At 43.7% G+C, this 14,264-nt stretch overlaps 1 protein-coding gene across 1 annotated transcript in view; it reads left to right on the top strand.

Annotated features, from left to right (window-relative positions):
• The window catches only part of LOC138945951 (uncharacterized), a 51,863-nt gene extending 49,851 nt beyond the window's left edge, over nucleotides 1-2,012 (top strand). The window contains exon 5 of the mRNA XM_070317490.1: nucleotides 359-2,012. Coding sequence (XP_070173591.1) covers nucleotides 359-478 — 120 coding nt within the window. The 3' untranslated portion in view covers nucleotides 479-2,012. The remainder of the gene's footprint in view (nucleotides 1-358) is intronic.
• Nucleotides 2,013-14,264: the final 12,252 nt, after the last annotated feature.

The following is a 14,264-nucleotide window of genomic DNA, read 5'->3' as shown; positions in this document are numbered from 1 at the left end:
GTTTACTTGAAAAACGCGCTGAGAATTAAAGAAAATAGGTCGAGTATAATGTTCGGATGCTTCGCGGAGACGAGCGTGACTCGTCTCGGTGTTCGGGGAAGTTTAGCCGAGACTATCTGAATGTAGTCTCGTCGATGACTGGTTTTTGGTGTTTATCTTTTAGTTTGATACCTACAGATTGACTAAATGTGTTTATATCGCTTCACGCGACTTGTTTCTTCTACAGTCGAGATGCCTCTCTTACTTAGGAGCCGGATGAAATAGGTTTACTTTTAAACAAGTTATCATTTTGCAAAATGGAATCACACAATGTGTGTTCCAAAGATGCATGACTCGACTTATTTTCTGATTTTTCTAGTTGTATGTGGATGGCATGGTCTACGCTAATGTGACACTCCGCCTCGACATCAACAAAATCACCAACATCGAAATAAGAGCTGATGTCAGCATGTCCTTCATGGATCTGTGGTGTGGCTAGAGGAGCACCAGTCAAGTCACGCTTGAGTCCACAAAGAAGGAAGTCTCCGCTCAATTCTTTGTTCCACGAAGACCCATTAACAGTACCCTCCTTCTCGCCCACACAGTCATACTAACCGTCACTGATCTGTTTCAACGCGGGAAGCAGGCCCTGAAAATGTTTTAAAGCTATACTTAAGAGGTGTGTAGATCACCTTGCCCCAGTTTATTTACATTTGCCAAACAAAGAAGTAAAATCCATTACAATATCTTCATACATTCATACATTCAAACAAAACTAGTTCTTCGAAAAGTGAACTGTTATACAACTGAACATAACTGCTGTTCAATAGGTGTTTTAAATGATTACACAAATTTCTGATGGCTTGCAATTGAAGAACAGAAATACAATTGTTTACTTTGATACTTACAAAACCTTTGTTACTTTTATAACAAATCTTTATTTATATTTGTTAATGTTTGGGAAGACGCTATAGGATTATAGGATTATAACACACTTGGTATCTGTATGTTTGACTGTACATGAGACTGAAATATTGTTCTGTGGCACAATATATTAATCTCCTTTCCTTCGTGCGCCGGCGAAGCCGGCGTACACCCGGCTCCCAGGCGCAGCCTGGTATTCGGCTCTACTTCTTCCCGGCGAAGCCGGTACCCGGCGAAGCGGGTAATCATCTAGTTTGTTATATTTGTAAGGTGAATACATGTTATTAGCAAATGTATATGTTTTTGATAATATAGATCTCAACGTAAACGATCACATTTCACTGCATTTCAGTACCACTTTCGTAGAGATGTAATTATAGGTTGTTTTCGTGTTCTTGTTCTTCTAGATCATGTTCTTCTTGTTTGTCTTGTTGTACAGAATTAGATAAATGTCAGAATAACGTCCTTTTGTCGGTCTTCGAATTTCCTTTTTATTGAGGATAGGTTGAAATGAAGCGTACAACCTTTACTTGTATCCTTGTTAACAAAAATCCGGTGTTTCACCGGTTCATTTCTTCCCAAATCAGTTTGATTTTGTATGTAAGGAATGAAGAGCAGTGTAGCGAATCAGCAGTATCACATGCCAGCATGATACTATACAATACGGTTTGTACAAAACTCTATTGATGAATATGTATTAAAAACGAAAACCACAATATGTAATCTTATTCACACCATTCTTTATAAAGTGAGATTTTGTAACTTTGTTGTTCATGCACACTTTCTATCTGAACTGGTTTGTGTTTGTGTGTGTGTGTGCAAATTTATGAATCTCTCTCTTTCTCTCTATCCCCTTTCTCTCTCCATCTCTCTCTCCCTCCCCCCTCTCTCTCTCTCTCTCTCCCTCTCTCTTTCTCTCTGCTTGTCTCTCTCTCTTTCTCGCCCCCCCCTCTCTCTCTCTCTCCCTCTCTCTTTCTCTCTGCTTGTCTCTCTCTTTCTCTTCCCCCCCCTCTCTCTCTCTCACTGTTTGTCTCTCACTCCCCCCCTCTCTCTCTTTCTCTCTCTGCTTGTCTATTTCTCTTCCTCTCTCTGGTTGTCTTTCTCTCTCTCTCTCTCTCTCTCTCTCTCTCTCTCTCTCTCTCTCTCAGAATTAACACGTCAAGCAAAAGCAAATTACTTTAATACATTAATCGAGGACAAGAAAGATATTGCAACTGTTTGGCGTGCTGTTAATAACATATTAGGTAAATCTAAACAGAACTCAAATCGGTCTGCCACAACCATCTCCCCTGAAGATTTTAATAACCATTTTTTGTCCCTTGCCAATAGGCTAAATGAATCTGCAAAATGCGACAGTCCTGATTCTGACCTTGAAGTCTCTCTCACAAAATTACATGATTTTTGCAATGACAAATGTAAACCGGACGATTTTTTTACTATTCCAGACATGGCAGTGCATGAGGTAGGTAAGGCGCTAGAAGGCCTTGAGAATAAAAAGTCCATGGGTCCTGACAAGATTCCTCCTTACTTGGCCAAATTAGCTCTACCATATATTGTGGAGCCACTCACCTATGCGTATAATCTCTGCATAAAGCAAAATACTGTACCTAGTTTACTAAAAAGAGCAAAAGTAATTCCACTCCATAAAGGCGGAAATTTATCCGACCCAAATAATTTTAGACCCATTTCCTTATTACCCATTTTATCCAAACCATTGGAAAAACATATTCACAAACATTTGCTCGCGTACATAGAAAGCAGAAACCTTTTCCATCAATTTCAATCTGGTTTTCGAACAAATCACTCTTGTCACAGCGCCCTTACCACGCTATGCGACACCTGGTTGTCTGCAACAAACCGATCTGAAATCAGTGGTGCTGTGTTTCTCGACTTTAAAAAAAGCGTTTGATCTTGTTGATCATTCAATTTTACTGAAGAAATTACAGTTGTATCTCAGAAACAGTTCAGTGTGTAACTTTTTTGCTTCCTATTTACAGGACAGATCTCAATATACTGCCCTAAACTGTAAAATATCTACTGAGGAGACTGTGAAATGCGGGGTGCCTCAAGGGTCAGTGCTTGGGCCGATCTTGTTCTGTCTGTATATCAATGATCTGCCACTGCACATTTCTGACAGTAATGTAAGAAGTGATTTTTTTGCTGACGATTCTTCTCTTCACTCAAGTGGAAAGTCTGTTACAGTAATAGAGTCCTCCCTTCAAACAGCTTTAAACGATGTAAATAACTGGTGTAGTGCTAATGCTATGCTTGTCCATCCAATAAAAACTAAAAGTATGGTAATTGCAACCAGACAAAAACATCAGATTTCTCCACTCAAACTAAATCTTACTATTGGTACGCAATCAATTGAACAAGTTCAACAGCATCGCGTTTTAGGGGTAATTCTTGATTGTGAATTCAAGTGGCAGGCACAAATACAGCATATTTGCAAGAAAGTAGCCAAGAACGTTTTCCTCCTATCCAAGTTAAAGCAATATACCGACAGAAGGACTCTGGAAATGTTCCACCATGCTCATGTAATGCCTCACATTAATTATGTTTCGACGCTCTGGGATGGCAGCAGTGATGTCCACTTGAAAAAGTTAGACTCTCTCTATCGTCGCTCGGCCAAACTCATCGTAAAGGATAATGCCTCAACAGATATGAAATTAAAAATGCTTAACTTTCTTCCACTGGAAAAGCATCTCAAGTTAAACAAAGCCATTTTCATGCATAAATTGTATCACGGTAAAGTGCCGATTTACATTACATCATTATTTAATAAAGCTACCCACAGATATGGGTCGGTCAACCTGATCCCACCAATTCCACGAATTGACCTGTATAAGACCAGTCTTGCTTTTTCGGGTACTTCAGTTTGGAATTCACTTCCATCATCCTTTAAGCACCTAAAGTCATTAAAAAGTTTTAAAAAATGTGTAAAAAACCACTTAATGTCTGAGTAGCTTAACGCCTTTTGACTTACCAAACTTAGTATTACGTCAAAAATATGCTGTGCATTGTATTTTCTGAACAAATTTTTGTTACTCTATTGCTACATGTTCGATTGCCACCAGCTTGTATTTATAATTACCTGCATAGTATGCATTTGATTTTATGAATAACCACATATGTATGCTCTTCATGCCTCATCTTTATCATCATCATCATCATTATCATCATCATTATCGTCATCATCATCATCATCGTCATCTTTATTATCACGTTTTCTGACCTCCTTTTGTTGGTTAACTTTTTAACTTTTTAATTTTAATTTTTTTTTATTTATTTTTTTAATTATAATAATTGTGTGTCTATGCGTCCCAAGGACAGATTGTAAGAAAAGGCGTAGCCTTAAATCTAAATCCTTGTAAAATAAAGTTCAATTCAATTCAATTCTCTCTCTCTCTCTCTCTCTCTCTCTCTCTCTCTCTCTCTCTCTCTCTCTCTCTCTCTCTCTCTCTCTCTCTCTCTCTCTCTCTCTCTCTCTCTCCCTGTCTCCCCTTTTGTATTTTCATTATTTTTATAATTATACTTATTACTTTTATTGTCATTATTTGTTTAATTCTTTACATGTAATAATGATTTTGTCTACGCACGATTTCAATTAATTTCTTTGTTTTTACATTTATTGATGTGCTTTTTATTTATTCTTTGTCTTTTTTATCATGTTCAACATTTGTTTCATCTATATACCCTTTCCGTCGCGATATAACCTTCGTGGTTGAAAACGATGTTGAACACCAAAAAAAGAAAGAAAGATATACCCTTTCATTTGATTGCATAAGCAAAATGATGGCTTGTTTAAAAAAAAGTTTATTTATAACTTTCTCCCCATTATTTGTATTCCATTGTATATTCTGGCTGCATTTAGCATTTTTTCCCCTCCTATTTCTTTTCACTTGTGTACTTCTTTAGTGAATAGTAAATGTTTAGTATGTGTTGAAGATTAGGTTGTTGGACAAGGCGATGTGCCTTTGACCTTGTAAAATTAAGTTCGTTCGTTCGTTCGCTCTCTCTCTCTCTCTCCTTCCCTCCCTCTCCTTCCTCCCTCTCTCCCCTTCCCTCCATCCCTTTCCCCCTCCTCCCTCCCTCCTCTCTGTCCCTCCTCCCTCCCTTTGCCTCCCTCGCTCTCTCTCTCTCTATCTCCCTCCATCCCTCTCTCTCCCTCCTCCCTCCCTTTGCCTCCCTCGCTCTCTCTCTCTCTATCTCCCTCCCTCCCTCTCTCTCTCCCTCCTCCCTCCCTCTTCCTCCCTCCCTCCCTCTCTCTCTCCCTCCTCCCTCCCTCCCTCCTCTCTGTCCCTCCTCCCTCCATCCCTCTCTCTCCCTCCTCCCTCCCTTTGCCTCCCTCGCTCTCTCTCTCTCTATCTCCCTCCCTCCCTCTCTCTCTCCCTCCTCCCTCCCTCTTCCTCCCTCCCTCCCTCTCTCTCTCCCGCCTCCCTCCCCTCTCTCTCCCTCCTCCCTCCCTTTGCCTCCCTCGCTCTCTCTATCTCCCTCCCTCCCTCTCTCTCTCCCTCCTCCCTCCCTCTTCCTCCCTCCCTCCCTCTCTCCCTCCCTCCCTCCTCCCTCCCTCCCTCTCTCTCTCCCTCCTCCCTCTCTCTTCCTCCCTCTCTCTCTCTCTCCCTCCCGCTCTCTCTTTCTCCCTCCCTCTCTCTCTCCCTCCTCCCTCGTTCCCTCTCCCTCCCTCCTTCCTCCCTCCCTCTCTCTCTCCCTCCTCCCTCCCGCTCTCTCTTTCTCCCTCTCTCTCTCCCTCCTCCCTCTCCCTCACTCCCTCCTCTCTCCCTCCCTCCCTCTCTCCTTCCTCCCTCCCTCCTCCCTCCCTCCCTCCTCCCTCCCTCCTCCCTCCCTCCTCCCTGTCCCTCCCTCCCTCCTCCCTCCCTCCCTCTCTCCTTCCTCCCTCCCTCTCTCTGTCTGTCTGTCTGTCTGTCCGTCTCTCTCTCACCCCGCTCGTTTTATGTAATTTGCCTTTATGTCTGCACTTTTAATGATACTCTTTTTCAGTGTGAAAATAATGTCTAATTAATACCTTTTTGTGATTATTCCTCCGTCATATGAAATGTTATTTCTGTTCTGTAAAATAACTTAGAAATCGTCCAAACGCATAAGTGGTTCTGTATAATTGATGCATTTTGTATCACATTTGATCTACTTTTGTCTCATCTGTTCGCTTTTGAACAACACTCTGTATGAATTAATTCTGATTGGAATGTAACGGATTTTTTCCACATTTTATCGGTCCTGAATACAATTAGCGATTTAAGAGACGTTAAAACAACAGCCAAACAACATGCCTACCGTCTCGTATTTTAAATAGCCATCTTCTTCACTTACCGTTACAGGATCTCTAAGTGCATTTCGGGACGATTTATTTTAGTGACGTCAAAACAAGTTTGCTTCCTGTTGTGCTTGTTCTTCTTCTTGCTCGTCTTTTCTGCAATGTGTAATTAGTAAACTCTTTTTTTTAATCCACGTTCTATTTCCTTTCCACTATATGACCATCAATCGTTCTGTTTTCTACGATTGATCTCTTTTGAAATCTAATAAAATTACAACACGCACCAACAAAACAGTGTGTGTGTGTGTGTGTGTGTGTGTGTGTGTGTGTGTGTGTGTGTGTGTGCGTGTGTGTGTGCGTGTGTGCGCGCATGTGTGTATGTGTGCATGCAGTTGAGTATGTAAATGTGTGTGTGTGCTTGTGTGTGTGCGCATGTGTGTTTGTGTGCGTGCAGTTGAGTATAAAAATGTGTGTGTGTGAATGTGTGTGTGTATGCGTATGCTTGTGTGTGTGCGCATGTGTGCGTGCAGTTGAGTATGTGAATGTGTGTGAATGTGTGTGTGTGTATGCGTATGCTTGTGTGTGTGCGCATGTGTGCATGTGTGTGTACAGTTGAGTATGTGAATGTGTGTGTGCGAGTGTGTATGTGTGAGTGTGACTCTGTGTGTGTGTGTGTGTGTGTGTGTGTGTGTGTGTGTGCGTGTGTGTGTGTGTGTGAGATATACTCTGTACGGTTGCCATACACACAAACCAACATACACCCACACACTGTAACGTTAGTGCATGTCTGTAACAAACCTCTCACACTGGACAATGTCAACAAAGACGGTATTGGAGTTTCTCTTGACTCTGGTTTATTCTACGACACAGCGTCGCCATGCTCCTCGCATGCGCTCCCTATCCATGACGGTCACACAACGTCTTATTAGCCAAAACCAAGCCAATATCGTATCATCTCCCTTTCCTTAAACAAACGAATTTGAATAAACAAAATGAAAGAACATTGGACACTGAATTGAATAAGAAATGACTAAAACAGTAGGCATCCACCTCTTACTTAAGTATGAACAGTTACGAAATAAACATTTACTCCATTTGATTACATTCAGACTTTCGGTGCCGATTGTCCTTCATTGTCTCTTCACAGAGGCACAACCCCCTCCATCTCTTCACAGAGGCACAACCCCCTCCATCTCTTCACAGAGGCACAACCCCCTCCATCTCTTCACAGAGGCACAACCCCCTCCATCTCTTCACAGAGGCACAACCCCCTCCATCTCTTCACAGAGGCACAACCCCCTCCATCTCTTCACAGAGGCACAACCCCCTCCATCTCTTCACAGAGGCACAACCCCCTCCATCTCTTCACAGAGGCACAACCCCCTCCATCTCTTCACAGAGGCACAACCCCCTCCATCTCTTCACAGAGGCACCACTCCCTCCATCTTTTCACAGAGGCACAACCCCCTCCATCTCTTCACAGAGGCACAACCCCCTCCATCTCTTCACAGAGGCACAACCCCCTCCATCTCTTCACAGAGGCACAACCCCCTCCATCTCTTCACAGAGGCACAACTCCCTCCATCTCTTCACAGAGGCACAACCCCCTCCATCTCTTCACAGAGGCACAACTCCCTCCATCTCTTCACAGAGGCACAACCCCCTCCATCTCTTCACAGAGGCACAACCCCCTCCATCTCTTCACAGAGGCACAACCCCCTCCATCTCTTCACAGAGGCACAACCCCCTCCATCTCTTCACAGAGGCACAACCCCCTCCATCTCTTCACAGAGGCACAACCCCCTCCATCTCTTCACAGAGGCACAACCCCCTCCATCTCTTCACAGAGGCACAACCCCCTCCATCTCTTCAATTGTTCAAGTTTCAGAATGTAACAGACAAAGTTCACCTCCCTGTGCTTAACTTAAATACTTCCTGTTTTAATTGTTCAACTAACACAATTCTCACACTCAATCCTTTTTCTACTTCATACATCCTTCAATAAGTAAAATTCAAACATAAAAACTTAAACTCGATGATGGTTTGTCTGTTTTAAGTGGTGTACTCTTGCAGGTAGCTTGGTTTCTTGATCACCCTACCTCTGGATGTGCATGTTTGGGTGGCTGCACAGTCAGTCTGTGGTGTTTGTGTCTTTGTACATGTGGCTGCTTTGTTCTGTATATTAAGTTTGATACATGTGGACTTCTTCGGAGACTGAACATGAGTTTCTGTATTCCGAGTGTCTACTCTTGTGTTTATATCATGGGTTGGCACCTGAGTGTCTGTATTTTCTTCAGGAATGTTGAACTCATGTGTTTTTCCTGTTTGTTTTTCCTGCTCTCTGTACTGTCTATGTCTGTTGCACAGAGATTGTGATTGTCTGTCCATTTGGTCTCTGTCCATTGTGCTGTATTCAGCATCAGTGTGTACACATCTTGGTTGTACATGTACTGTGAACTTGTGTGATGCCTGTCTCAGATCGTTTCTGTTTCTCCTGTATTCTTTGCCATCAGCCGTCCTGATTTTGTATGATCTGACATCAACTTGACTGTCTACTGTTGCTTTTATCCACCGATTTGTTCTTGGAGCTTTGAACCTAACTTCCTGGCCTGGCTTTAGATCACTCAGCTCTGTGGAGCTTCTGTTGTAGTACTGTTGTTGTGTGAACTTTTTCTGTTCTAGTTTTTGTTTCACCCCTGTGCATGTTTTTGGCTTCAGCAGTGTTTTAGCTGTCGGCAACAGCGTTCTCGTTCTGCGGCCAAATAGTCTCTGTGATGGAGATGTTTGCACTTTCTCTGATGGTATGTTTCTAAGTTCCAGCAGTGCTAAGTATGCATCTGACTGATCTTCAGCACACTTTTTCATGAGATCTTTGACTGTTTTGACAGTGTTTTCAGCTTTACCGTTTGACTGTGGGTAACCTGGAGAACTCGTGACATGTTCAAATCCCCACTGATTAGCAAATGTCCTGAACTCTGAACCCTGGAAAGGCGGTCCATTGTCAGAAACAAGCCGCTCTGGTATGCCATGCCTGGCAAAGTGTGCTTTCAGCTTGTAAATCACCTCCTTGCCCGTCTTCTTGTCAAGACGATCAACTTCAAAGAAGTCAGAGTAGTAGTCTACTACCACAAGATAGTCATTCCCCCTGCATTCCATGAGATCAGTAGCCACATATTGCCATGGGCGTTCTGGAATGGGATGACTGATGCTTGGTTCCTTGGGCTGCGCCTTTTGGAACGTTTGACACGGTTCACACTGTGAGAGAAACCGTTCCATGTCCTTCGCCATGTTGACCCAATACACCACCTCTCGAGCTCTCCTCAAACAACCTTGTAGGCCTGTATGACTCTTATGAAGCAACTGCATGATTCTCTGCTTCATGCCCTCAGGAACAACAATCCTTTCAGCTTTGAATACGAGGCCGTTCTGAACTGACAACTCCTCTCGGAAGGGAAAATACACCTGTAGCCTCAATGGAACACTCCTTTTGTCCTCTGGCCATCCCCCTTGTATCACTCTCTTGAGATGACACAGATTTTCATCTTCTGTTGTCATCTTCTGAAGTTCCTGCAATGTTGACTCACACACTGAAATGTATGAAGCCATCTGAATGTCTTCCACCTCTTTTTCAAGGTTTGTCTGAAAAATTGCCTCCTTTTCCACCTTGCCTTTGCCCCCACTGGACTTGTGAACCGCCCTACTGAGAGCATCAGCTAACCACATCTCTGAGCCCTTCTTGTAGACTACCGTGTAGTCAAACCTTTGAGTTCTCATCAGCATGCGTTGTAGCCGCTTCGGCGCGCTCAGCAGACTTTTCTGGTGTATCGGAATCAATGGTTTGTGGTCTGACTCGACCTCCACCTGTCGTCCAAAACAATAGCGTTCGAAACGCTCCAAACCAAATACTATCGCCAACATCTCCTTTTCAATCTGCGCATAGTGTCGTTCTGTTTCAGTCAACGCTCGTGACGCAAAATGTACCGGTTGACCATCGGTCATCAGGCAAGCACCAAGACCAAACTCTGAAGCATCACACTGAAGAGTCGTCTTCCCCTCAGAACTGAAATATCTGAGAACTGGTGGTTCAGACAGCATTGCTTTGATCTCGTCAAGTGCTTTGGTGTGGTCCTCATTCCATCTGAACAGGACGTTCTTTTTGACTAGTTCTCGCAATGGCGCGGCTTTCTCAGACAACTGCGGCGCAAACTTTTGCAGATAGCCAACCATACCCAACAGACGCTGAACATCAGCCTTGTCCTCGGGTTGTCGAAATGAGTTGATTGCATCAACTTTCTTCGGATCAACTTTCAACCCCTCTTTCGAGATCACGTGACCCAGGTACGATATCTCTGTCTTCTTCAATTCAACCTTCTGCTTGTTCAGCTTGACGTTCTTCTCTCGACAACGCTGCAACAGACTTTGGACGTTTCGATCATGATCAACTGAGGCCTCTTCATCTGTATCACCCTTGCCCCAGACAATGATGTCATCATGTACGGCAAAAACTCCGGGCAAACCCTGAACTGCCTCGTCCATTCGACGTTGGAATTCTTCTGGCGCCACTGAAATTCCGAAAGGCATGCGCAGCCAACGAAATTTTCCTTCAGGTGTCTCAAACGTAGTGAGCAAACTGCTCTCTTCATCCAGGTGAACATGCCAAAACCCATTCCGTGCGTCAAAATGACTGAAATAACGCGCACCCTGAAGCTCACCAAGTACGTCGTCTATCGTTTTCATGGGGTAGTCATTGCGTTTGAGCGCTTTGTTCAATGGTTTTGGGTCAAGGCAGAGACGTACTGACCCATTGGGTTTCATGGTAACAACAACGCTACTAACCCAGTCTGTTGGACTGTGTACTGGTGTTATGACGCCTAGTGCTTGCAGCCTGTCAAGCTCTTTTTTGACTTTGTCGCGAATTGCGAGTGGCCATTTTCTGCATGGTAGTTTGACAGGTGGAACTGTGCTGTCTGTCTGTATGTGTAACACACCCTGAAGATCACCTAGCTCCCCTTCAAAAACGTCATCAAACTGCCCCAAAACTGACTGATCAACCACTGCAATGTTTTCTGTGACCACTTTAATCAGCTCCATTGCCTGCACTGCTCTGAATCCCAAAATTGGTTTGGATTCCCCTTGCACTACTTGGAATCTGACCTTGTACACTTGTTTGTTTTTGGGATTTGTTACCTTCATGATCTTTTCCCCCAGTGGCCTTACCTCCCGCTCATCATACATGCGCAGCTTTTTGTTTGACCTGTCAAGCGACTTGAGTGTTTTGTCCCCTGTGACCTTAGTGTATGTGCTTGTTGACATGCAGTTTGTGCTTGCACCACTGTCGAGCTGGAATGAAATTTCAACCTTGTTGATCATCATTTTGGCATGCACTGCATTCTCACTTCCACCCACATGCAACACATCAAGGTCAACATTATCATCATCATCATCACACAACACATCATCACAATCATGACATTGACAAGTGTTCATTTGTTTCTTTTCTGTCTTCAAACAGACAGTCGCAAAATGGTTCGGACCCCCACACCGTCGACAGGTCTTCTTGTACGCCGGGCATTGTTCTTTCACCTGCGCATGCTTGCGCCCACAAAACTTACAGTCCACCTGTGTTGCACCTGCCTTTGGTGCCTTTTTGGTCGTCACACCTTTTCTTCCTGAAAAATCACTCACTTTATGAACTTCCTCCCCAGTGGATGACATGTCCTTGGCTCGTGTTGATGTGATATCATACAAACGCACAATGTCAATGGCCTTCTGCAGGTCAAGATCCTTCTCCTCCAGAAGTTTCCTTCTGATTTCATCACTGCAGATGCCTGCCACCAGTCTGTCCCTGATGAGACGGTCCTCCATCTGCCCAAAAACGACAATTCTTTGCCAAAGTACGAAGCACAGTCACATACGTGTTGACACTCTCATCTTCCTTTTGAGCTCTCTGGTTAAATTTGTAAGTCTCATAGGTCTCATTCGTCTGCACTACACAGAACTGCTCAAACTTCTCCAACACTTTCTCAATGTTATGCCTGTGCGTGGGATCGTCAAACTTCCATGTCTCTACCAACTCTGCCGCATCCTCACCTGCGACAGTGAGAAACACTGCCGTTTGAAACTCGGACTTTTCTTCACTCAACCGTGACGCAATCGAATAATTCACCCACTGCCTTTTCCACTTCTTCCACTGAGACTCCAAATTGTCTTTCGCCGTGTGGAAATCTAAACTCCCCGGCGGTTTCAGTCCCGCTCCCGAAAACCGTTTATCACGAGTAAGCTCCCTTTGAGCTTGCTCGGCGTTTTCTGCCATGTTTCGCAAGTTTGAATACAGTTTTAAACACTAATGAAGAAGCTGACACCATGTAACGTTAGTGCATGTCTGTAACAAACCTCTCACACTGGACAATGTCAACAAAGACGGTATTGGAGTTTCTCTTGACTCTGGTTTATTCTACGACACAGCGTCGCCATGCTCCTCGCATGCGCCCCCTATGCATGACGGTCACACAACGTCTTATTAGCCAAAACCAAGCCAATATCGTATCAACACACACACAAATACACACATACACACACACACACACACACACACACACACACACACACACACACACACACACACACACACACACACACACACAAAATAACTCTTTTTAGACAATTTCACATGATTTTGAAACGTTGATATCGTAAAACATTCAAATTAAATTTGTGGTCAAACATCAAACAGGAATGTGTGAACTGATGAAAGAACGTCATTGTACAGTCTAACCTGCCCTGGAGACCACCTGTCCATAAAGACCACCTGCCAATAAAGACCACCTGTCCATAAAGACCACCTGTCAATAAAGACCACCTGTCCATAAAGACCACCTGCCAATAAAGACCACCTGTCCATAAAGACCACCTGCCAATAAAGACCACCTGTCCATAAAGACCACCTGCCAATAAAGACCACACCAAAGGATCCCCAACGATGTTTATTCTATAAATTACCTGTCCATAAAGACCACCTGCCTGTGGAGACCAAAGACCACTCAATTTCGGTCCCAAGTCACGGTTTCAACCTGTCATGGAAAACCACCCGACATCTTTTCTAACTCGTGTAACAAACCCACTTTACAAATGCAGACCTATTATATCGTATCCATCTCTCCCAGTGACTTTTTCGTGCAGATGAACACGAGGTAAAGTATATGGGCCATGGCAATTCTATTGTCTGACCTGATCTCATTAGGACTTGGACAGTCACTCCACCCCCCGCCCTCCGCCCACCTCATCTTCTTAAAGAAAACATCATTGCAACGCATTTCTCTTCAGTGACCCCGGGTGTCTGGACCGCTAACTGCAATTGCTAGCCTGTGACGAAAAACTGGCGATATTCTCTTTGAATATGATAAGGGACTGGTCGCCCTGACCCTTCATGGCTGAACAAGAAAGCAGTGGAGCAACAACTGTGACTACGTGGGCGGTAGACGATAGAGGCTATGATGCAAAGTTGTTACAACTGCGCTGTCCACCCCAAAAACACAGCAATTGTTCGTATGAATGATGAGATGTCGAAAATCTTTTAACTGCGGCATCAAAACAGGGAGACTAAACCGATACCTGCCTAAAGAATAAGAAAACAAGAAATTCCTCGGAGGTAGGAAAAACATCCCCGTTGGTCAAAGGGAAATAACCATTCTCACTGCACCCATTCTCACTGCCACCAACTGAGAAGGTTATTTCCCTTTGACCATGAATATGTTTCTCTATAAGTCCTTGTAGAATCTTAATCCACCAATAACTCCCTAACCGTGTGTTTGACTGGTCCCAATTTTTGTAAGGACCGTCTCAGGAATGTATAGAACCTGTTCACCAAGTTTGGTGACGATCGGTCGGTTCATTCTTGAGATCTACTTGCGAACACAAACAAACACACAAACACACAAACAAACAAACAAACACATCGACCGAAACCTATACACACCCCTATGCCGGGGGTGTAATAAAAGATAACGAAAAAGAATAAAACGAACTTTTACACACGGCGGTGACCAGATCTGCTTAATAAAAAAAATAAAAATCCTGCTTCATTGTT

The sequence above is a fragment of the Littorina saxatilis genome, linkage group LG13 (assembly GCF_037325665.1).
Source record: "Littorina saxatilis isolate snail1 linkage group LG13, US_GU_Lsax_2.0, whole genome shotgun sequence".
Lineage (NCBI taxonomy): Eukaryota > Metazoa > Mollusca > Gastropoda > Littorinimorpha > Littorinidae > Littorina > Littorina saxatilis.
Note: the sequence above shows the minus strand (reverse complement) of the source record. Positions and strands in the feature narration are given on the sequence as shown.